The 22,278-nt window shown below is 43.2% G+C and overlaps 1 protein-coding gene across 6 annotated transcripts in view; it reads left to right on the plus strand.

Annotated features, from left to right (window-relative positions):
- Positions 1-22,278, plus strand: part of Ccdc91 (coiled-coil domain containing 91) — a 158,918-nt gene that overhangs the window by 130,930 nt on the left and 5,710 nt on the right. For 2 of the 6 annotated variants that reach the window (XM_059256399.1, XM_059256402.1), the window contains exon 12: positions 10,910-11,155. The exons of the other annotated variants lie outside the window; for them this stretch is intronic. In XM_059256399.1, the coding sequence (XP_059112382.1) occupies positions 10,910-11,020 (111 nt within the window). In that variant the 3' untranslated portion in view covers positions 11,021-11,155. Of the gene's footprint in view, positions 1-10,909; positions 11,156-22,278 lie in introns of those variants that run through there. 6 annotated transcript variants of the gene reach the window in all.

Below are 22,278 nucleotides of genomic sequence, written 5' to 3' on the forward strand. Positions count from 1 at the left end.
GAGCAGTGAGGCATAATGGTGGTCTTCCTCCCTAGACATTATCCCTGCTTTACCCCATTTCTTTTATACCTAACCCAACTGGGTTAAAGATCCATGAAATGGGAACTGTTAGAGCCTCTTATGCTATATTTTCCTCAAGAAGTAGATGGAATCTCTAGTTGCTCAGAAACCGTAAGACTAGATTGGCAGCTTGCCATGTTGATGTTGAACAGACTTTAATGTATATGGCTGTGTTCTGTGTACTGGCCTTTCCCAAAGATTTTAAACTGTATCTCTCATTCACAAGAACCTGGATATGTATTGCCAAAGCCATCTTTAGTTTGCATCTAAGCACAATGATGCTGATACCCTAAAAGGGCCTGTCTTTGAGAGAAGTTGCACCATGGGATTTCCGTCTGGCAGTGGTCTTCAGGTGACTTGCCACATGTTCTTTAGAGGACTCACCCTTCCATTCCCTGTGTAATGTCATGTGTTTACATTAGGGCACAGAAGAAAAGAGTTTGCCTGTCTTTGCTCTATCACCTTAATTGGGTCCTTAGAGAGTAAACTTGCACCCACAGACAGTGGTGACCGGAAGGTAGGCCTGGCTTTCACTCATTTTCCAGGAGTATTCCTACCCCTTATTAATCTTATCTCCCAGTACCAATGGACTAGAATGTTGGGAGAGCCTGGTTACAGGCAAAGGTTTAAGTAGTTTTGCCAGCTTCTCTTTCCATCCTTTTCACCCATAAAATATAAAAGAGAAGTGGGAAGTCTTATCATCTGGGAATACAGTAATGGGGAAGAGGCTGGTTTTTGTTTGTTTTTTGGGAATGCTCTTTGTAGCTTGTGTGAGATGCATAAAAATCAAACTAGTAGTAGGTCAGAGTTACTTAGTTGACAAGAAAGAACAGGACTGAAATAGGAGGAAAGGCCACGTATCAGGGCTTCTATGCCAGGCTCACCATAGGTTCATAAATTCCAACAGACATTAGAAGACAAAGAAGCATCATTGCTTCCTTGATCTTGATCTCTCTCCAACTCAGACTCCTCAATTATTATCAAAATTATGTTCTAATGATTGCTTGTTCAACCCCCAAATTAAATTTTCCAGTTCAGCAAAAGCTCCAGTCTTATCCATTTAACATGTTGAGCCTGTCCCCATGGTCTTGTTCATGATCTAAAAGCTGAGTTTTCAAGGCTGGTGAAATGGCTTCAGTTCTACAGCATCTGCTGCTCAGCCAGGAGTACTAGTGTTTAGATCCCAGCACCCACATCAGTGGCTCTTAGATGCCCTTAACTCCAGGAGTACTGGTGTTTAGATCCCAGCACCCACATCAAGTTGCTCATAGATGCCCTTAATTCCAGCTTCAAGGACCAACATACAAGGAGTGCAGCATGCTCTTTAGGACCTGATGAGCAGGTACTCTCTCTTTCTTTCTCTCTCTGTTTCTCTGTCTCTCTTACACACACACACACACACACACACACACCTGTGTATACTCCAACAGACCCAAGAATAATATCTTTTAAAAAATAAAGCCAAAGTTAAACTTTGACTTCTGGGAAGTGAGCTCCCCTATCATGTAACACTTAAATATCCCGGATCCCAGACTGAACGCAGCAGCCACGTACTCGGGAACCTACAGTGAGAGAGGCACAGACATCTCGTACTCTCTCCAGTCTGTTCGGTACTCTATGTACTCATTCTGCCCGTAGCACCTAACTGTATCATTCATGCCCCGGAGTGCCAGTTCAGTCTCCAGCAAGTACATTTTAGAAGGTGGGGTGAGGAACAATACAAGAACAGAACTGGGGAAGAGCAGATGTCCCCTGTAAGACACTTTCTTGAGCTCCGGTGACGTTTCCTTTCCTTCTGCTAACCATAGAAACCATGTGCTCCTGGTTGGGTTTTATGGGCTTGACATAAGCTAGGGTTATCTGGTAAGAGGGGGCTCAATTGAGAAAGTGCTTCCATTAGATTTCCTGTAGGCAGGTCTGTGGGAGTATTTTCTTCATTAATGATTGATGCGGTCCTGGATTGTGTAAAAAAGCAGGCTGAGCAGAGCCATGAGGAGCAAGCCAGTAAGCAGCACTCCTCTGTGGCCTCTGCTTCAGCTCCTTCCCTGACTTCCTTTCATGAGGGACCACAGCTGTCAGCTGAAACAAACCCTTTGCTCCGCAGGGTGCTTTTGGCCATGGTGTATCACAGCAGCAGACAGCACACTGGGACAAAGAGTAACCCAGAGATGTGTGATTGTTCCTAGAATTCCCCTTAAAGCCTGTTGGTGGAGAAGATGGGAGCCTTCTGCCCAGGCTTAGCAAGTTTTACCATAAACCCTGCCTGAGCAGATGCTGCCCCTCTTTTTATTTCTATGTTTTCAGTATTATCTAAGTTTAGCGTGGAATGAAAGCAAACATCCTTTACTTGTACTGGATGGAGGGGGTTGTTGTTTTCTCCATTCCCAGGTCTAGCCGGGAGGCAGCAGCGAGCGATTCAGCGAGGGATGGCAGGGAAGGTAGTTATTCCCTTGGGAGCATAAGTCTGTTTAAAATGTGCCAGGTGGTTGGTATAGTTGACAGTGATCAGATTTCACAATCATGTACACATTGTAAAATCCCCAAAGATGAAGAGTGTTTCAAAGCGGGGAAAATCTATTCACAGTAACTTCCACTCAATTCAGTGGTGCTTTGTGGGCTCAGTTTGGGGCGCTACGTAATTAGAATCCCTAGCCAAGTATGCACCCCAGCACATGTTGGTCTCAGGCTACCCAGCCTCTTTCCTGGTAGTAAAAATGCAGAAATGAATGAGCAGAGGTCACCCAGGCTTACGATGGCTGTGCACTGCAAGGTGTACCACACAGTACAATTAAATACAACTGAATTGAAAGCCTTTGTTTCCTTAGGAACTGGGGCAGGAGGGAGTTTTACACTGTTTTTCTGTATAGCTGCTGGCATTTCCAGATTTTTTTTAAGGCAATGTTTCTTTTCATGGTGTATTAATAAGCTGAATTTTCTTTAAATGCTTCCAGTGTGTTTTCAGGGGCCCTTTTGTGTGTTAATTTCTGGAACTTTCTGAATCCTCTGTGGAGGGAAGACGGTTGTATTGTTTAATAGCTGCATCTGCCAGGTTTTGGCACCTTGACAGGTATTTGCACTTGGGTAATGCAACAGAAAGAGCCCCTGTGTATTTATAGCAAAATAGACCCTGTGCCAAGGCCCCCAGTCATAACTGAAGCTCTTATCTGAGAAGGCTGTGCCGTGTTGGGGTTGGAGGATAGGCTTGGGTGTCACACACACACCTGGTGTTAAGTCCCAGCTCTTGCATTTGGGCAAGTCATAACCTTTCTAAGCCTCAATTGCCCTATTCATATAGTTGCCAGGAGAATAAAAACATGACATGACTTAGGAGCAGGCTCACAAGACAGAAACCCCCTGGGAAGCTCTGTCCAGCTCCTCAGACACTCAGGAAAGCCATGTCTAGCTTCTCAGACTCTCTGGGAATCAGTGTCCAGCTCCTTGGGTCCTCAAGAGATCAGTGGCCAGTTCCTCAAACACTCCAGGTGGTGGTGTCCAGGCTAATGAGCCAGAGGCTCTGTGGGAAGCAGGAGTAAGCTTTCCTTTTTGTAAGCGTGTTGTCATTGCCATTGGCAGAGCTAGAACTGTTGGAACCAGGCTTCTTCCTTAGCTCCCTGGAGCCTCTCATCAGGAGCCGTGTTCTTGACATCGAACGTACTGCCTGCCTACTCCATGTCTACTGCAGGGCACTCTTTACTGGCCAAGCATTGCTACTGAGCCTGTAAAGTTGAGCAAGATTATATGCTGATGTGTGTGCATGCATGTAGATTCTAGAGTGCAGAAGTGAGTGTTTGCATTCCCCGTGGGCTCTATAATAATTTGAGACAAAGTGCAGACTGCTTAGATGTGAAGAACTTAATTTAGATGGTTCCAGAACAGAGAAGTTTTTACCCTAAGACATCTTAAAACAAAACAACAGCCCTTCAGTTGTGGCCAGTGCAGTTTAGACTCCCTGGACCCACTTACCCGTTTTTCATTTACTCCCAATGAGCATCTGTAGTCCATCTGGAACAGGACTTCTTTTTGTGGTGACTTCTGGGATGCATTGGAGACATAAACTCTGAGCTGGGTGTCATCACAGAGTGTAGATGTGGACTGTGAGTGTTCTGATGAAGAGGCCAGACCCACACACTCTGAAGTTCAAGATGAAGGCTACTGGCAATGCCTCAAGGTCAAACCACTGCCCAGACTGTTGAATCTTTGAGAGTCTGATTTATTCTAAACATGTATCTTATGTGACATTAATTTCCCTGATTGATTCAGTCTCTATTATCATGACTTACAGTAATGTCACAGATACATTCCCAGAGAGGGGCTCTGTGTCTGACCTTTAGCTTTATGTACACTGTGGACTCTAACTACCATCATACTTATTTATCTAACAATAGAGAAAAATCCTTTTAATAGAGAAACTCCTTACAGCAGGCATGGCCCTCATGTTGTACCAGGAAGCCTCTATTAAAGCAACTGGACATGTTATAGACAAAGCTTGATTGCTTCTCAACTCTGGTGAGGAGAAACAAGGGAAGGAAAGGTAGTGATATTCATCAGAAGTGGCAAAGCATCACAATGCAGACCACACAGAAGAATAATTCCATGTCTTCACATTTATCAGCCCTTTGTGGATGGTCCAGAATCTTACAGCTGTGCATGGGTCCATTCGTCCGTCCGTGTGTGTGTGTGTGTGTGTGTGTGTGTGTGTGTGTGTGTGTGTGTGGCGCATCTGGAAGTTGGTCATGATCTTAAGTCAGATTGGGGTATTGTCATCATCCAGAGCTTTTCAGTGTCTCTCTGGCCTTTGAGCAGGTTCTTTTGGAATGAGCCTCTGAAGAACCTATCTCATCAAAAATAAAGGCAGAAGACTCTCCTTGATATACAGCAGCCAAACTCAGATGTATTTAAATGTCCTTTTAAGAAGTGGCTTTTTTGTTTTTGTTTTGTGTGTTTATTTTTTTGGTTTTTTTGGTTTTTTTGTTTTGTTTTGTTTTACGTGCAGAGGACTATTGAGAATGCAAACCTAGACTCTTAACGACTAAGCATCAGTTAATAACATACTGTGATGTGGGAAAGTTAGACTGAGCAGTTCAATCTCACCATTAAAATCCATAACTGTATGATCCCAGAAGCAATCGAACGCTGTTCTCCATGTATTTGCAATTTGTTTGAGGTCTAAAAGAACTGTTTCAGAAGAAATAAGGTCATAGGATATTTTTTCAAAATTTGCTTTATGCATACATGGATTATAAAGTTTAAAAAGTCAGGGAAATATTACCTGTTCTATAGGCATCCAGGGACTTGGTATCCTGGTTAGTTTTTAGTCAACTTGGCATAAGCTAGAGGCATTTGGGAAAGGGGACTCACAGTTGAGAAAGTGCTCACATCGGAATGGCCTGTGGGCAAGCCTTTGGGGCATTTTCTTACTTAATGATTGTGGGAGGGTTCAACCTACTGGGTGTAGTGATCCTGGATGATATAAGGACAAGAACTGAGCAAACCATGAGGAACAGGCCCGTGAACAAGGCTCCTACATGGCCTCTGCTTCAGTTCCTGCCTCCAGGTTCCTGACTTGAGTTCCTGTCCTGACTTTTCCTGATGATGGACTATTACCTGGAAGTGTAAAATGAAATAAACCCTTTCCTCCCCAACTCGCTTTTAGTCATGGTGTTTTATTACAGTAATAGTAACCCTACCTAAGACATTTCTCAATGTTCATTATACCCAAAGGCTAGTAATAATATTTAAGAGGAACATTTTATAAAGTACCCAGGAATCAGCCTAACCAAGAAAGTGAAAAGACATTGAAAAAAAAGAAGTTGAAGAAGATACTAGATCATGGAAATACCTTTCATGCTCCTGGATTGGAAGAATTAATATCACAAAATAGTATATTACCAAAAGTAATATACATATTCAGTGAAATCCCTCTCAAAGTCCCAATAGCATTCTTTACAAAACTAGGGGAAAAGTCTTAAAATTTATTTGAAAACACAAAAGATCATGAATTAGCGAGAAAAGTACTAATCAGGAAGAATACTGCTAGATAGACCTCAGTACATTTCTTCAGACTGCCATGTGAGCAATAGTGACGACAACAGCATGACACAGAGTGACGGGACACGGGATCAGGAAGTGAACCCACAAACACCAGGACACATGGGGTGGAGTGGGGGCAGCTGATTTCACAAGCAGGGTTGACAAAAATGGATGTCAGATCGTCGAATGAAGTTAGATCCGTATCTCTCACTGTGCACAAAAATCATTTCAAGTTGGACCAAAGACCTTGATTTAAGTCCTGAAATGCTGAAGCCGCTAGAGGAAAACATGGGAAGAACATGTGAGGAAGTCATAGACACAGGCAGAACTTCCTGATGCCAGGAGCATGTGAAATAGCTCTAAGAATTGGCAGGTGTGAGCACTTAAGATTTACAAGCTCACACAGAAAAGGAAACTATCAGAAGTGAGGGCAGATGGCCTTCAGAATAGGAGAAAGTATTTCCCAGTCATGCTGCAGATAAGGGCTCAGTGTCTGGAATATATAAATAACTACAAAAATTAAACACCAAAGCAAGCAAACAGAAAACCCTACTGATTGCTAGTGGACTGACAGAATGGGCAGTTCTCCAAAGGAGGAACACAAATGACCAGCCAGTACTTAAAGGGTTCTGCGTCCTGATCCACGAGAGAAATGCAAATTAAAACTACTTTGCTCTTTTATCTCATTCCAGTCAGAAGGGCCATCCAATGGTTGGTGGAGGTTTCACAGAAAAGTCTTTACAATAACTCTCATATGGCCTAACTCCATCTTATCCGGACACATACCCTAAGGACTCCGTGTCCTCCACAGAGGTGTTTGTACATCCCTGTTTATTTCTCCTTCATTCATAGCAGCAAGGAAGTAGATCAGCCTAGAGATCTGTTGACAGATGGATAATGAAAAACTGTAGTGTAGATCCACAATGGAATTTTATTTAGCCATAAAGAAAAGTGAAATTTGCAGAATAAATGGATTGGTCTGGAAATTATTCTATGAAGCAAAGTAACCCAGACTGAGAGAGGAAAGTACCACATGTTTTCTGTCATGTACTCATCCTAACAGTTAATGTTCAAATATGTGTGTCTTTAGGACTGAGGGGGTAGGCCATAAAGCCTGAACAGGGACCACAAATGGGAGAAAGAAGTTGTGTGGAAAGGAGGTGGGTAGTGAAACACATGTGACATGAACATGGGGGCAGCTGAGGGTGAGAGGTCACAGGAAGATCACCAAATTATGTTCGAAAATGCCAAAATGAAACCTATGACCTTTAGGTATACTAATACCTAAAGTAATAAAAATTTAATAGAATCATTTGGATTTTGTATTTCCCGAACTCAGCAGAAAGCCCTTTGTAAAAATAGAATACATTACTGCGCAAAGCTGCATAGGACACAGGAAGAGAAGCCACTGTGACACAGAGGTCCCCATAAGACACGGGATGAGAAGCCACTGTGACACAGAGGTCCCCATAAGACACAGGATGAGAAGCCAGTGTGACACAGAGGTCCCCACAGGACACAGGATAAGAAGCTGCAGTGGCAAAGAGGCCTCCCAGGGAGTGGACCCCACCTTAGCTAGCTGTCAAAGGCTGCTCAATCAATTTATGACAGACGCATGAAGCCCAAAGCCAAGATGTCTGAGCCAGGCTCTCCTTGCAGGCACAGGGGATACCATGGTCCTTGTCACCCCCTCTATGTTGTGTCTTGGTGTCTCTTATGAAGGCATCCCTGGTTGCATTTAGGGCCCACTTTTATCCAGTGTGAACCCATCTTAGCATGCAAAGACTTCTCGGGTAAGGTGGCACTCACTGGAGGTTTGGACTAGTGGGTGCCAGTTTAAGCATTGTGAGTTACCTTACTCAGATGATGATACTTGTATCTGATGCCTGTGAAGAGGCATCAGCTTTGTTTTGAATGGAGCTCTTGGTTAAGCTTTAGATTTTTCTGGGAGGCTTTTTTTCTTGTTTTGTTGCTGTTGTTTGTTGTGGTTTTGTTAGAGGCAGAGTCTTCTGGCCCCAAAGCTTCAAACTCCTGATGTAGCTGAGGCTGCCCTTGAACTCCTGGTACCCCTGCTTCCACCTCTCCAGTGCTGGGATAACAGGCATGCACCATCATGTCTGTTGTGGATATTTTTCCATTTTCAGGCTGGCATGGATAGTGGAGCATACGTGAAGTGAACGCCCATGAAGCCACCTCCAAACCACCTGGAAAGGGAAGGCTCCTCTGCCTGTGTTTACATCTGAAGATAATACACTTCTGAGTTTTGCTTGTTTGGTGCTTTCTGAAAAATTAGTTGAAGACTCCATTTGGTCTCTTCCTTTCAAATGTTAATTTTGTTACAAGTGTCTACTGGTTAATCCTCCTTTAAAATGACCATATGTGATAGATTGATGTATTATACACCTGTAGTAAGATAGTGTAACATTGTGTGGAGACAGATAAGGCCAGGAACATAGTGGACAGTGGAGAACTGTGAAGACAGATACCTGCACATGTGGAGAGAGAGCACAATTCATCTTCTGGATAGCAGTCTGTGACCTGAGCAGTTGCTACAAGCTGCACTCTGCATAGGTCTTTGTAACTGTTTCTGTTGCTCTGTTGTTATTTTTGTTTTTGTTTTTGTTTTTTAACTGACTGAAAGCAGGTTGGGAGGAAAAGATTTATTTCACCTTAGAGTTCCACATCATAGTCCATCACTGAAGGCAGTGAGGTTAGGAGCCTGGAGAAGTAACTGATATAGAGGCCACAGAGGAACACTGCTTACAGGCTTGCTCAGCCTGCTTTCTTATAGAATCCAGGACTGCCTATCCACAAGTGGCACCACCAACAATGTTGTGGGGCTCCCATGTCAATAATCCATCAAGGAATCCCACCACAGACTTACATGTAGTAGAGTATTAAAACATCTACTAGCTGTGTTAAACTGTAAACTTACCATGGGAATGATGCAGCTGTTTGAAGAACAGGATGAGGACAGGGTCCTCTCAAGCTGGGGACTGATGACTTGGTATACTCACTCTGGAAAGCAACTTGGTTCACACCTGTTACTACCTGAGTAATCAGCTTATATGCCATAGAAATTCCACATACCGAATTTGTCCAGGATAGTTTTGAACGTTTTCTCATATAAATGGTGTACACTTGGATTTTAAATTTTCTTATTGCTTCAAAGACACAGCACAGTGTGTGTGTGTGTGTGTGTGTGTGCGCGCGCGTGCGCGCGCGCGCACATACGCATGCCCTGCACATATTAAAATGTCTTTTTAGTATCCCAACTTCTGGATGAGGTTGGACCTGCTGTCGTTCTTGGAATTTAGGATACACAGCCATTTCCCAGTAGGTGTCCTGGCCCTTGTTGGACTTATACACAGATCAGTTCAGTCATCCTCAGAAAAATAGACAAGTGTCTAACACTTCCAGACAATCATTTGCAAGGCAGACCATGTCTCTGCTCACCTGGAACTAAAACTTCGAGGGTCCTCTTGTTTATGATCCTGTGAATAGGAGGAATGTCTGTTTGTTTTTATAGCTATCCAGAGGCATCATATGACAAAGGAAGAAGAAAAAGGTTGAGAAGGAAAGATGAGCCGGAACTCTGCAGTACATTTATGAAAACCTCAGCTTCCCAGAATCGAAGGGAGTCTTGTCCAGCCCAGTCCCTCTACGCAACTGTTTTGCTAAATTATATTCTTTGTCAGCTGACTCTTGGATACTTTGAAAGTTTTGTCTTCCAGCTTCTAATCATCCTGAATTTCAGTGGATTATTAAGTGCAGTTTGATAGAGAACTCTCGCTTGGATTTAGGGTTGCTTATAAGAAGGATATGATGGGTTTACATTATAAAATAGAACCCCACAGAGTGCTCTTGAAGGCTCCCCTTGTCTAAACTGTGGGCACCAGCTTCTCATTGCTAGCATATTTCTTTCTGTACCGTTAGCAACATCATCTTTATCCAGAACGTTCTCATCCAGATCACTGTGTTTGCTAAACCTGGTTTTGATCACTGCATTAGGTCACTATTGATCTACTGAATTAACCCTAATTTAAAATCTCCTAACAGGAGAAATAGATCATACAGGTTTCAACGTTATTGAATATTTTTTAAAGATTGATTTTAATTTTACTTATGTATGTGTTTGTGTCTGTGTGGTGCAGGCATGTGCATGTGGGTACTCTCGGAGTCCAATGAGGGCCTCAGGTCCCCTGGAACTGGGGTTACAGGCAATTATGAGCCTCTCTTTGTGGGTACTGGGGACCGAACTCTAGTCCTCTGCAGAAGCAGTACCTACTCTTGACCGTAACTGATGAGCTGTCTCCTCAACCCCTTCAGTTTTTTTCTTTGTTTTTTGTTGTTTTTTTTTTTTTTTTAAACATAGTCCTCTCCACCCCACAACACTTGGCTAATTGAGGGTGTCACCTCATTCAGCATCCCTCCTGGCTCCATGCGTGATGTAACTGATTGATTTCCTTTCTGTTCTGTGCATCTGTGGTATCAATAGGATCTTTGAGGGGTTTTGATCTCTTTTTTAAGAACCAGCATATTTGTACTCATATTTTATAAAATCATTCTGATAGTCTGCCTACAACTTCTCCGGTAACTACAGGCCATAGTGAGCTGTGGGAGCATACTGGCACTCTCACAGCCCAGATAATAGGCCAGTGACAGTGACTGCATGGGCAAGATGGTTGGAAGTCCCACTGGGCTTCAAGTCTTCTCACACAGAAAGTCCCTCCTGGTGATTCTCATTGGCATCATATTGGCTTCCTCCCAACTGAAGTTTCTCTCTCTCTCTCTCTTCCTCTTTCTAAACAATCAACAGCTCGATCAAGTCACCCGCCAACGCAGCCTGTCCAGCCTGGAGCTGTTCCTGTCCTGCGCCCAGAAGCAGCTGAGTGCTCTCATAGCTACAGAGCCTGTTGACATTGAATAGAGACACGCTGGCCAACCCGTCCCTGTCATTAAGCTTGCCTACTCTGAAGCTGTTCCTCTCCTGCGCCCAGAAGCAGCTGAGTACTCTAAGGTCCATGGAGCCTATTGGCATTGAATAAAGGGAACATGACAGGCTGCTTGCCATGGCCATTGTGTCAATCACTAGACTTCTAGTAGATGCTGTGACTTAGAAAGATGCTTTTGTTTTCTGATTAAACAGCTGGTTTCCAGGTCAAGGATGAGCCAAAGCAGTATCTAGAAGAACCATCAATGGATCTAACTTATTCTCTATTATTTTGTTGTAAGTAGAATTGAAGAATATATATGACCCAAAGTCATGGAAAAGTGGTATGTTACCCAAAGTTCATGGGGTAAACAATACAGCTTCAGGTGGCCTGGTGACACTGTTTGGTAAAAGATTACCTTTTGAAGCCTCATGGTGATTTGTGTAATGAGGTGGTATTGTGTTCCCTGAAATATTGTGTACCCTAATAAACTTATCTGGGGTCAGAGACAGAACAGCCACAATATTAAACATAGAGGATAGGCAGTGGTAGCACACGCCTTTAATCCTAGCATTCCAGAGCCAGAAATCCATGTGTTCAAGGATACAGCCAAGCATGGTTACTCACGCCTTTAATCCCAGAAAGCAAACCTTTAATCCCAGGGAGTGAGGCAGAAAGCAGAAAGATATATAAGGCGTGAAGACCAGAAAATAGAGGCATTTGGCTGGTTAAGCTTTCAGGCTTTCGAGAAGCACAGTTCAACTGAGAGCCATTGGGATATGAGGACACAGAAGCTTCCAGTCTGAGGAAACAAGACCAACTGAGAAGTTTTCCAGGTGAGGTAGCTGTGGCTTGTTCTGTCTCTCTGACCTTCCAGCATCACCCCAATAACTGGCCTCGGGTTTGATTTTATTAATAAGACTCTCTAAGATTCCTGCTACAGTGTAACTACACATTCGCTGGTTTCTGAGGAGTCGAGTGGATAGAAGCACTGACGTGGTCATTGTTGTGACTGACCTGACCGCTTCTCTAAAGGTGAATCTGTGCGTTTTCATTGATTTATCAAAAATAAACAACACTAGCTGACCAGGCTTTGAGCAGCTGCCACATTTAAACTTTGGGCGTGCGGCACAGGCTTGCTTCCTGCCTTTCTTCAGAGGCCTGAAAATCATTTTTCATAATCTAATCAATCTATAGAAAGAACATAACTTGGAATTCTAGACATCTATGGGAATTTAATCAAATATCAGACATATGGGTTCATCGGGGTGTTCTTAATTCATGAGCAGTGTGCTCCAGTATGAAATCATGAGCAGTTTCAACATCAAAACTGACAGCAGTGTACCTATGCAGATGCTGTGTCTCTGAAATGCTTCTGCTTTCAGGGGCTTTGTACTTCTCTGGGATTTCTCAGTATAATAAAAGAAACTCCAAAAACTTGCTTTCTTGTCATGGTTTTTTCTATTTCTCTTTACTATTTCTTCCTTTCTTCCCCCCCCCCCTTGAGTCAGGGTCTTGCTGTGTAAAGTCCTGCTTTAAAATCAGAGGGACCCACCTTCCTCTGTCCCCTAAGTGTTAGGAAAGGCATGGTCCACTGTGCCAGGCCGCAGTCTATTAATTCTTTATAAGTATCATTTCTTTCTCAAATTTCTGCACCATGAATGATTGTGTTTTGTGAGCACTTCCCATTAAATAGTGACAATATTTACCAAGAATCTTATAATTATTATCATAGAAACTTAAAATTTGGAGTAAGCAAACCATTGGCCTGAGTTACTACAAGTAAAAAAGGGAGGGTGTTTTGAATTTAGAAACAAGCCAGTACATCTGGGCCCAGTATTTAAGGTCACTTGACTCTTTCCAAATTAAATGTCAGATATTATCACACATCACTCAGATGGGCCAGCCAGCCTTAGGTTAATGTGGGGCATAGGTCACTGTTGCTAAGGTCCAGAGAGGGCAAAGGTATCAGGCAAGTGTCTAGTCTTGTCTCTGCTTCACCCCTGACCACCACAGGATACTCTTTCCTTTTTCTTCTTGGGTTTCCAGCTTTGCTTTCTATACAAAGTAATTGCTCTCTGAAATAACTTGGAATCTGTTAGATCTGTCAGCCCATGGGTGCTGGGGACACCCACCAGGTCCATGCTATTTCACTTGGATTGCTGTGGTACCTTTTCCATGAGGATGTTCTCAAAGATGCCTGGAACTCTATTTGTGACATCCGATGTTTGTGCAGGGATTCTTGATGCTGAATTAGCTAATAGTGTTCAGTGACATTTCAAGTATGTTTCCAATTAAATGTACTGTGAGTTTTGCTCTGGTTATCCAAAGAGCCTAGAACATGTCTGGTTTCATACACCAGGAGAATTAGATGATCAAGCACTTCTTACTGCAAAGGTATGACTCTGTCCTTGAGACGTAAACCTCAGCCTCACTTCCTCAGCCTGTCCTCTGGCTCTTTCCTACCTTTGAGTTCAGGTGAATAAAGAAGTAAAAGGTTCAGTGGGGCCTTTTTGACAGATGATATTACTTTCAGATTACAGATGTGGCACTACTGTGCTTCAGTGGAAAAGACCCCCAGCTTCCCGTCTTTGTAAGCTCTGTGCCAAACATTTTCACATGATGTCAGTAACCGTGGATAGGAGGTGACATGTCAGAGTTTATTAAAAGAACATGTCTTGAGTTTCTCATGTGGGATTCAAACTCCAGCCTTTTGACACGGGCTCTGCTTTTTCAGGCTGCTGAGCTCCCTCCATGAGCAGCACCTCGTGTGTATATACTAGCTTGTCGTAGTATTCTAAGTTGGCCACATTCTAAGTTGGACCTTTAGACACACAGCCTAGCGCACTAAAGGCTCAGTTTCCACATTTATGACAGAGAAGTGATTTTTAGACTGTGAAACACTGCTGGTACTCTGCGTAATGAGCCTTGCTGATATGGCCATCGGTACACAGTGATAAACCCTACAAAACACAGGGATGACTGCCACAGGCAAACAAACCATTAACTCCTTGATTGAGAGACCTGCAGGTGAAGACCTGACCCTTACCGGGACTCGTGTGAAAAGCTAATTTGGAAAGTCACCTACTGAACCCTTGAGAGGCAGCCATGTTCTCCTCCAAGGTCAGATTGCTTACACCTTACGTTCTAAGTCTTGGACTCTATGATATAACCCAGGTGTTCTTGAAGTGTATGGGTCCACTTTCCCTTTAAGCTGGCCAGAGCCCATGTGATTTACTTGCACCAAAGAAACACCAGTGAAGGCTGTTCAAAGAGCCCTGCCCATAATCCCTGGAGACCAGCACATACTGTCTCCACATACTAGTCCACACTAGAGTGAAAAGACTCAGATTTTTTTGTAAGAAATGTTGAATACATCATTGAATCAATATCTCATCCGACAAAACTGAAAAAGTCACTGAGACTGAGCAGACAGAGCCTTGCTTAGACATTTGCTGTCAACTCAGAATCAGTGGTGGTTTAAAGTCTAGTCCCTTAGCTAAGTGCTGACTCATGTTAAAAGTCCAAGGAGCTGACTCAGCAATTGCCCTGGGGTTGGTTATACTGCAGAGTCAGGTGTCCATAATTATAACTTCTTATGAATGTTTTTATATAGTTTTACAATTAAACTGGATTAAACTAGAAAGTGTTGTGTTTTAACAGTAAAAACAAAAGCACTGTTCACTGAAAAAAAAAGTTTTATATAGTAAATTTCAAAGGAGGAGAGATATGCATAAGTCTGGGAGGCATTTTTGAAACCAAGAAAAGAAGAGCTGGGTCTAAACCACTCTCATGCCAATAAACTGCTCTGTTGTGTCCTAAAGACTACTGACAACCCAGAAAGCCAGTGCACTAAGCATGTACAGCCATGGACCACACACTGTAGGCATCACTGGGACTTTACCTTAGCAAGAGCAACAGCATCCCAGGCCCTTTACCTTAGCAATATCACCAATGTCAGGCAGCGAGGAGAAGCAGTTTGTGAGAGCTCACAGCTAAGACTGCCAGACACTGAAAGCCAGACAAACTAAAACTGTATTTCATTTTAAAACAATCGCATTTTCACACTTGGCCCCTAACAAAAGCCTGTTTGGCCGTCAGTCCCTGGTCTTTGTGCACAGAGGGGAAGCACTAGTCTTTCTCAGATCACTTCTGTCTGCTCTCTTCCCGGGCTCTGTATGGTTCCCTCCCCAGTAGCCTGCCTGCCGTCATTACCACTGTGTCATGTGGATCATCTGAATAATTAATTATTCTGATTAAATGTGATTGTTACTATAATTCAGAGGTTATATCCTTTTTATGTTGTCTTCCTCCTGAAGAGAGAGCCGGTATCAAGTGTGTGTCCACACGCGTGTGTGCAGCTTGCACAAAGGCCAGTGGAAGACATCACATGTCCAGCACTGTCACTTTCCTCCTCATTCTCTTGAGACAGGGTCTCTCGACCTAGAGCTAGGCTGGCAGCTAGGCTGGCAGCCATCCTGCCCCGCCCCCTGCCACACACATACATGCACACATGCACATACCTGACTTACACATGGGAGCTGGGGATTTGAAATCATCCTCGTGCCTGCACACCAAGTGCTCTTATGTGCTGAGCTGTCTCCCTGCATCAGTTTTTGTGTTGCATCACTAAAGCGTTTTACGGTGGCTACTTCTAGTGACCTCAATGTATAGTGACTTAATAACTAAATCAATAAGTAAAACACTCCACCTTCAGAATGACTAATCAGCTAATAGTCAGCTAATAGATCCTGTCTACTAATTAATGGGATTTAGCTAAAATCATGATGTTCCTAAATGAGGTCCCTAAGAACCTGGAGCCACCTATATATAACAGTAGCCAGCCTGTGATAAGTCACCAGGGCCTGAAAATTCTAAAGCAAGTTTTTCATCTCCCAGTGTTGTTTGGTGACTAAATTACCTTGATAGGAATGTGCTGCTCAAATTCACAAGGTTGTCAGAACCACAAGTGGGGAAGAATATATGAGAACTTCTATATGAAATCCCAGGAAGCATCTCCCCTTGAGAGACTAAGCTCAGTGCTCCATCAGTTCAAGCAAGGAGGCTGAGGAGCAGTGTTGGAAGGTCTTCTTATCCAAGGTAGGCTGTTACAGAGCCCAGGGATGGCAAGCGTGTGTGAGAAGGAAAGCATCAGGTCAGATTGGAGCACAAGGTATACAAGTGCTGCTTAAGACAGGCTGAGCCTAGACAGGAGCCTTTCTGAATCCGTCTCTGATTCCCAGATGGGATACAGACTGGCCTTGTGTGGGGAGTACACAGAAATCAAGAAGCACGCTCATTCAGAAGGTAGGAAAATTTGACTCAGTGCTGGCGAACATTCAGTTGTCGGAAGTCTGAAAGCTAACTTAGAAAAAATAATAATACAGCCACAGAATGTACAAATCGCTGACTTTAACACAACTTACTGAGACAGATTCTAGAAAATTCTTTGTGGCGAGATATGTATGTAATGAATGTTGAGTTTTTGCCCATTTCATTGAGGTATTGTTTTCTAAAAATGTTAGTAACTCTGGTCATGGGAACAGCATTGAACTTCATAAACTATTTTCACTGTAATTTTTTGGTGTTTATTTCTCATAAATGCCAAAAATATAAATGCTAGAAGTCTACACAAATGATGACTACTTTCTTATTAAATTATTAAATTTATAGTTATTAGTGTATTATGTTCATCTTGTCATTCCTACAAAATGTCTGATGCAAGCAACCGAAGAAAAGAAGTGTTTGTTTTGACTCAGGGTTCCGGGTACAGCACCGTGGTGGGGATCACATATCGGGGCTTGAGAGGCTGGACACAGCAGAGAGGGATGGACATGGTGCTCAGCTTATTCAGTTTGGACCCCCAGCCCATGCAGTGGTGCTGTCCATAGCTACTGTGTGTTTTCCCAGTCCAGTTAATCTAGGTAATCCCTCACAGGCATGCCCAGAGGCGTGTTTCCTCGGTGATTTTGGATCTTGTCAAGGTGACAATATTAACTTTCACAGTGAGTTAGCCTTTAAAATTCATTACATATTGTAATATTTTAGACAAGGTTTGTTTTTAGTCATATAGAAAGCTAAAATTATCAACATTTTAATGTGCTCTATTTTCTTATAAAGCAGAGGAACACACTACAAATTAACTTAAATCTAGCATATGCTGCCAGCTACAGAAAATGAGATAAACTCAGTAGATATCATGTCTGAGATTTTAGGAAATGGTCTACCTGACTCTAAGTTCAGAACAATAACTATCACTGAAGAGTAAAGATTTCTTCACTTTTAAATGAATGAAACTCTTCCTCTGTGCTCAAGGGCTCTTCCTGTGTGAACCCTGTGCCTTGATGCCAGTTCTCCACAGGAAGAGGATTTACTCTCAAGAAATAACGTTTTATGCCTGTTTGCAATCACAAGTACATTCTCCATTGTATGTAAATATAGTCTGCTGGGGATGCTATGAATGTGTTGCTCTAATTGATTGATAAATAAAATGCTGATTGGCCAGTAACCAGGCAGGAAGTATAGGCGGGACAAGCAGAGAATTTTGGGAACAGGAAGGCCGAGTCAGGAGACGCCAACCAGACACAGAGGAAGCGAGATGTAAAAGTACCGGTAAGCCACAAGCCTTGTGGCAACTTATAGATTAATAGAAATGGGTTAAATTAAGATGTAAGAGCTAGTCAATAGTTAGTCTGAGCTAATAGCTAAGCAATTTTAATTAATATGAGCTTCTGAGTGATTATTTTTATAAATGGGCTGCTGAACTACAGGGGCCCTAGTGGTACTGGAGAAAACTCCAGCTACAATAGTCTACAGCAAAGTCAAAAGCTTCCTTAACCACTATAATGCAGTGCTGGGTGGACTCTAACACCAAGTGTAGGGCTGCTAAGCTCATCCATTTCTTTCATATTTTTAAAGATTTATTTAGGGGTGTGGGTGCACACACACAGAGCTAGAAGAGATCACACTCCCTTGACTAGTTAGAGCAATGGGAACCCAATTTCTCTCCTCTCGATTGTACAACAAGGGCTCTTAACTATTGAGCCATCTCTCCAGCCCCCTCATTCACTTCTCATCCTCTCCATACTGTGATCTCAACTGACACCATGATAAAAAACGCTCTCCATGTGCTGGTGGCCACCAAATCTGTATCTAACTGCATTCTCTCTAATTCTGAATCTTCCATTTAACTGCCTACTTAATATGTCCTGTGATGCTCATCATATCAAAACCAGGAATCTTCATCCCTGGGTTTAGGGCAGAAGCCCTGACTCTGAAGCCCTCAGCAGGCAAGAATCTGCCACCTATCCCGGTGTTGCAATCAAGAGAGGAGAGATAGTGAAAAGCAAACGAACAGGATTTAATTAATATGTTTTGGGGAGAGGGATGAATACAGATGACCCCAAGTTGACAAGTATTGACATGAACTGTGAGCTTAGAGAGAATTGGGACAGAGGACAAAAGGTGTGTGAAATTAAACAACTAGTATGGCCTGGCCCAACATTGGTCCAGTTCTGTTCCTGCAAAGTGGGCTGATAGATTATTAATCTAATCATTGTCATCTCAGAGGGGGGCAGTTTGGTCCCTGCAGTGGGACCTGCTTCTGGCTGCAGCCTCTCCAACACAGATGATAGTTCCTATCTAGGGAACTATCTAGTCTGTCCTATGTATGGTCTTCTGGAATCCAAGGTGACAACAGGTTTGAAACGTCTTAAATGGGAATGAGGTGTTAGGCAGACTATTCATGTGACTGACATGGTTGTGCAGATCCAACAGGAATCTGGCCCAGAGAAGAGGAGACACAGAAAGGCAGCAGAGAAGCCAGCTTCACACTGCTTTTGTTTCTGTGTGGGGCCAGCAAGGAGTCATTGCTTCTCATTGCTAATTATTCTCATACATTCATTGCTGTATGCCTCTGAGGGCTTCTCTAGTTCTTAATCTCAATGGACAGAAAATCAACACACACACACACACACACACACACACACACACACACACACTCTTGGTTACATCACTCCGTAGTATAGCCTGAGTCATCTACTTCCCCTAGCCATCTCAGTGCCCTTCCTACCCAAAGCCTTCATGATCTCTCCTCTAGGCTTTTGAAGAAGAATGCAGATGAGCTTTGTTCTACACTTGCCCCAAGAATCCCTTAAGTAGCATGATTACCTGAGAGCTTAGCTAACATCTCCAGAAAGATGTGTTTACTGGTTCTTCATTGTGGATTGTTGGGTCCCAGACAATGAATAATGTCAGGCATTGGTGGTGCCTTGTCTCTAGAGTATGTATAATAATGACATGTTTGCCAACCATGAAAGGACACCTGGGCAGATAAAGTTGACCAGCTAAGAGTCCTACAAACCTCCAGTCAGTGTATGTGTGGTCTCTGCCCTGGAGCCTCCTTTCCCCCTCTTCTCTATGAGGTGCAACACTTAATCTGCCTCCTGTTTCTCCTCTGCATTCTTCTCCAATGAGAGTTTCTCTCATTTAAGGCCTCCTGGGGACCAGGATTCAATGTCCTAAGTACAGTGATGTCTCTCATAGATGACATAGTTGCTCACGAGTTGGTTGTTTCACTTGGAACAGAGAAAGTGAACACTTACAGGCAACCCTCCCACTATCCTTTCTCCTTGTCCTTTGCCCAGTGGTGACTTTTGTAGAGAATTGTGTATGTGGCCAGGGAACGCTCAGTGTTTGGGCTGTGGGAGCTGAAGTGTATAAACAAGGTTGTGAGGGGTCTTTTTTAAGTTTATATACATCTACATGATGTGATCATACTGAGAGTATCAATATGGAGGTGTCCTTTCCTAGGGACACTCTGTCTCCTGTATCTTTACTATGTTAGATTGTGTTTCTTCCTGCCACCCATTTGTGTTGATGTGAGTCAGGGTCTTGCTGTCTAGTTCTGGCCAAACTGGACCAAAAGAGGCCTGCAAAGTTCCCTCCAGATGACCCCTGGAGTGAGCAGTGTTTTCGTTCAGTCTCCAAAAGAAGGGCTTTCTCTGTCCCTCAGAGTCTTCTCTCTCTAAAGCTGAAGGAACACTTGCTTGGAGAACAGGCACCCTCAGTTGAAATGAATAAGCAGAAAGTTGTGCATTATGGTACGTACCTGTGATACCAGTGCTCTGGATAAGTGGAGGCAGAAGATTGGAGCCAGCCTCAGCTACATGGTGAGTTTGAGGTTAGCCTGGGCTACGAGATCCTCTCTCTCTACACACACACACACACACACACACACACACACACACACACACACACACACACACACACGGAGGGACAAGGATGGAAGATAGAAATTTAGTAACCTTAATGAACCCTTCAGCTTACAAATGAAGTTTGTCTGAATGGAAAATAGTGTCTAATGAATTGTAAGTATTCAAAATTATTCTGCTTATGCTCATTCCCTGCTATCTTGGTTTGTGGATGAAGCATTTAAAGTTAAGGAAGCAGCAAGTGACCATTTCCGCACTGATGGAGTATTAATTTTGGGCCAAGTTTGTTTTTCTATTGGCCCATCTGTTCTGATTGACAGTCTTCTAGGAAGCCATATATAAGCTTACTTGAAGATGACTGAACACTAGATGCCCATTAGTTCTAAGTAAATTTTTTCTAATATCTGCTCATATTATTTGTTAATATCTGTTGAACACATTCACACTGAGTTCGTAACAGTGCTTTACTGCAGCACACAGGCACATATCTAGAACTAGTAATCTGGGATTCTGGAATGTTCTCATCCCTGAATGTTTATCTAGAAGGTGCTGGACCAAGCACCTCTGGTTGCAATACTCCCTGATGTGATGGTCTCTGCATTGTGACCAGGTGTGTTCAACCTCACCAGACTTAACACCATCCATCTTTTCTTCCCTCTTCCTCCCCCAGCCACTGGATTCCTGTCTGCCACAAAGAGTGGTGACAAAATCTAATCAGAACTAGACCACAGTCAGACGCAGTCCGATTGAGGACTTGGACTTGCGTCAAACCAAAGCAGAGTGGGAGGGTGGAAACCGGCTGTCTTGTAGACAGCAAAGCCACCCAGTGTGTGAACCTGAAAACATGTAAGGAGCAGCAAGTCCCATCTGCTGTGTTCCTCAATTCCAGCCTGTTGCCTCTGCCAGCTGGTTTCACCAAGTGTGATTTGCAGTGTTATTTTATTGAAGGTTTCTTAACAATTTGAGCACAGTTCCGAATGTAATATTAAATCCTCTTCTGGCTCAGCCAGTTGCAAAATTGCACATTCTGTCTACACATCAACCCCCAGGTCTGGAGAGGAATTGCAGGCTTTGCCTACTCAGCACATCCCAAAAGTACTCATTCTGTCTACACATCAGCCCCCAGGTCTGGAGGTGAATGGCAGGGTTGGCCTACCCAGCATGTCCCAAGGGTACTGCCTTGGAGATTTCTGTGCAGGTGGTACCGTGTGCTCTCCTAAATACATCCAAGCAAGATTAACTATGATTAGAAACCATTTTACTCAGAGGCAAACATGAAGCTTGGCTTCAATTTCTCACAAATCCACAGGGCCTTTTTTCTTGCTCAGGACATCTAGCCAGTTCCAATGGCCAGACCTCTGAGCTTAATCCTACTTCTGTGGGAGGAAACTAGAGATGACAAATGATCTTAGCAATTTAGGTCTAAATTCCTGATGTCGACTTTATATGTCAGGTGCAGGGTTGGTCATTTTTTTTTTTTAATCCATGTGAGATCTGGTATTGAAAAAGACACAACACTGTAAAGAACCCTTAGAGAATCAACTCAGTTCTCAGCCTTTATGTGTGTGTGTGTATGTGTATACATTGTATATGTATATATGTATGTAAGTGTTTGTGTATATTGTGTGTGTGTTACATGTGTGTGTGTGTGTGTCTGGATCTGTATGTGAGCATGTGTGTGTGTACAATCATGTACATCTATCTGCATGTATATGTGTTCTGGTGCATGTGGTGGCCAGATATTTTACTTGGGTGTCATTCTTTAGGAACCATCTACTTTATTTTTATTACGCAGTCTCTCGTTGGCCTGGAGCTCACAGATTAGGCTTGTCTGGGCAGCCAGCAAGTCCTAGGATCTGCTTCTCTCTGCTCTATGGTGCTGGGGTTGTGAGAGTTACATGGTCTTCCTTGTGTGCATCCTGGGAACTGAACCTAGGTCCTTATGCTTGCACAGCAAGCCCTTTGCTGCCTGAGCTGTCTCCTCAACCTTTTCACACGTAGACTGAGATGACCAGAGACTACCTTAGACGGCAGCTAGCTTT

Source organism: Peromyscus eremicus, chromosome 3 (assembly GCF_949786415.1).
Source record: "Peromyscus eremicus chromosome 3, PerEre_H2_v1, whole genome shotgun sequence".
Classification (NCBI taxonomy): Eukaryota; Metazoa; Chordata; class Mammalia; order Rodentia; family Cricetidae; genus Peromyscus; species Peromyscus eremicus.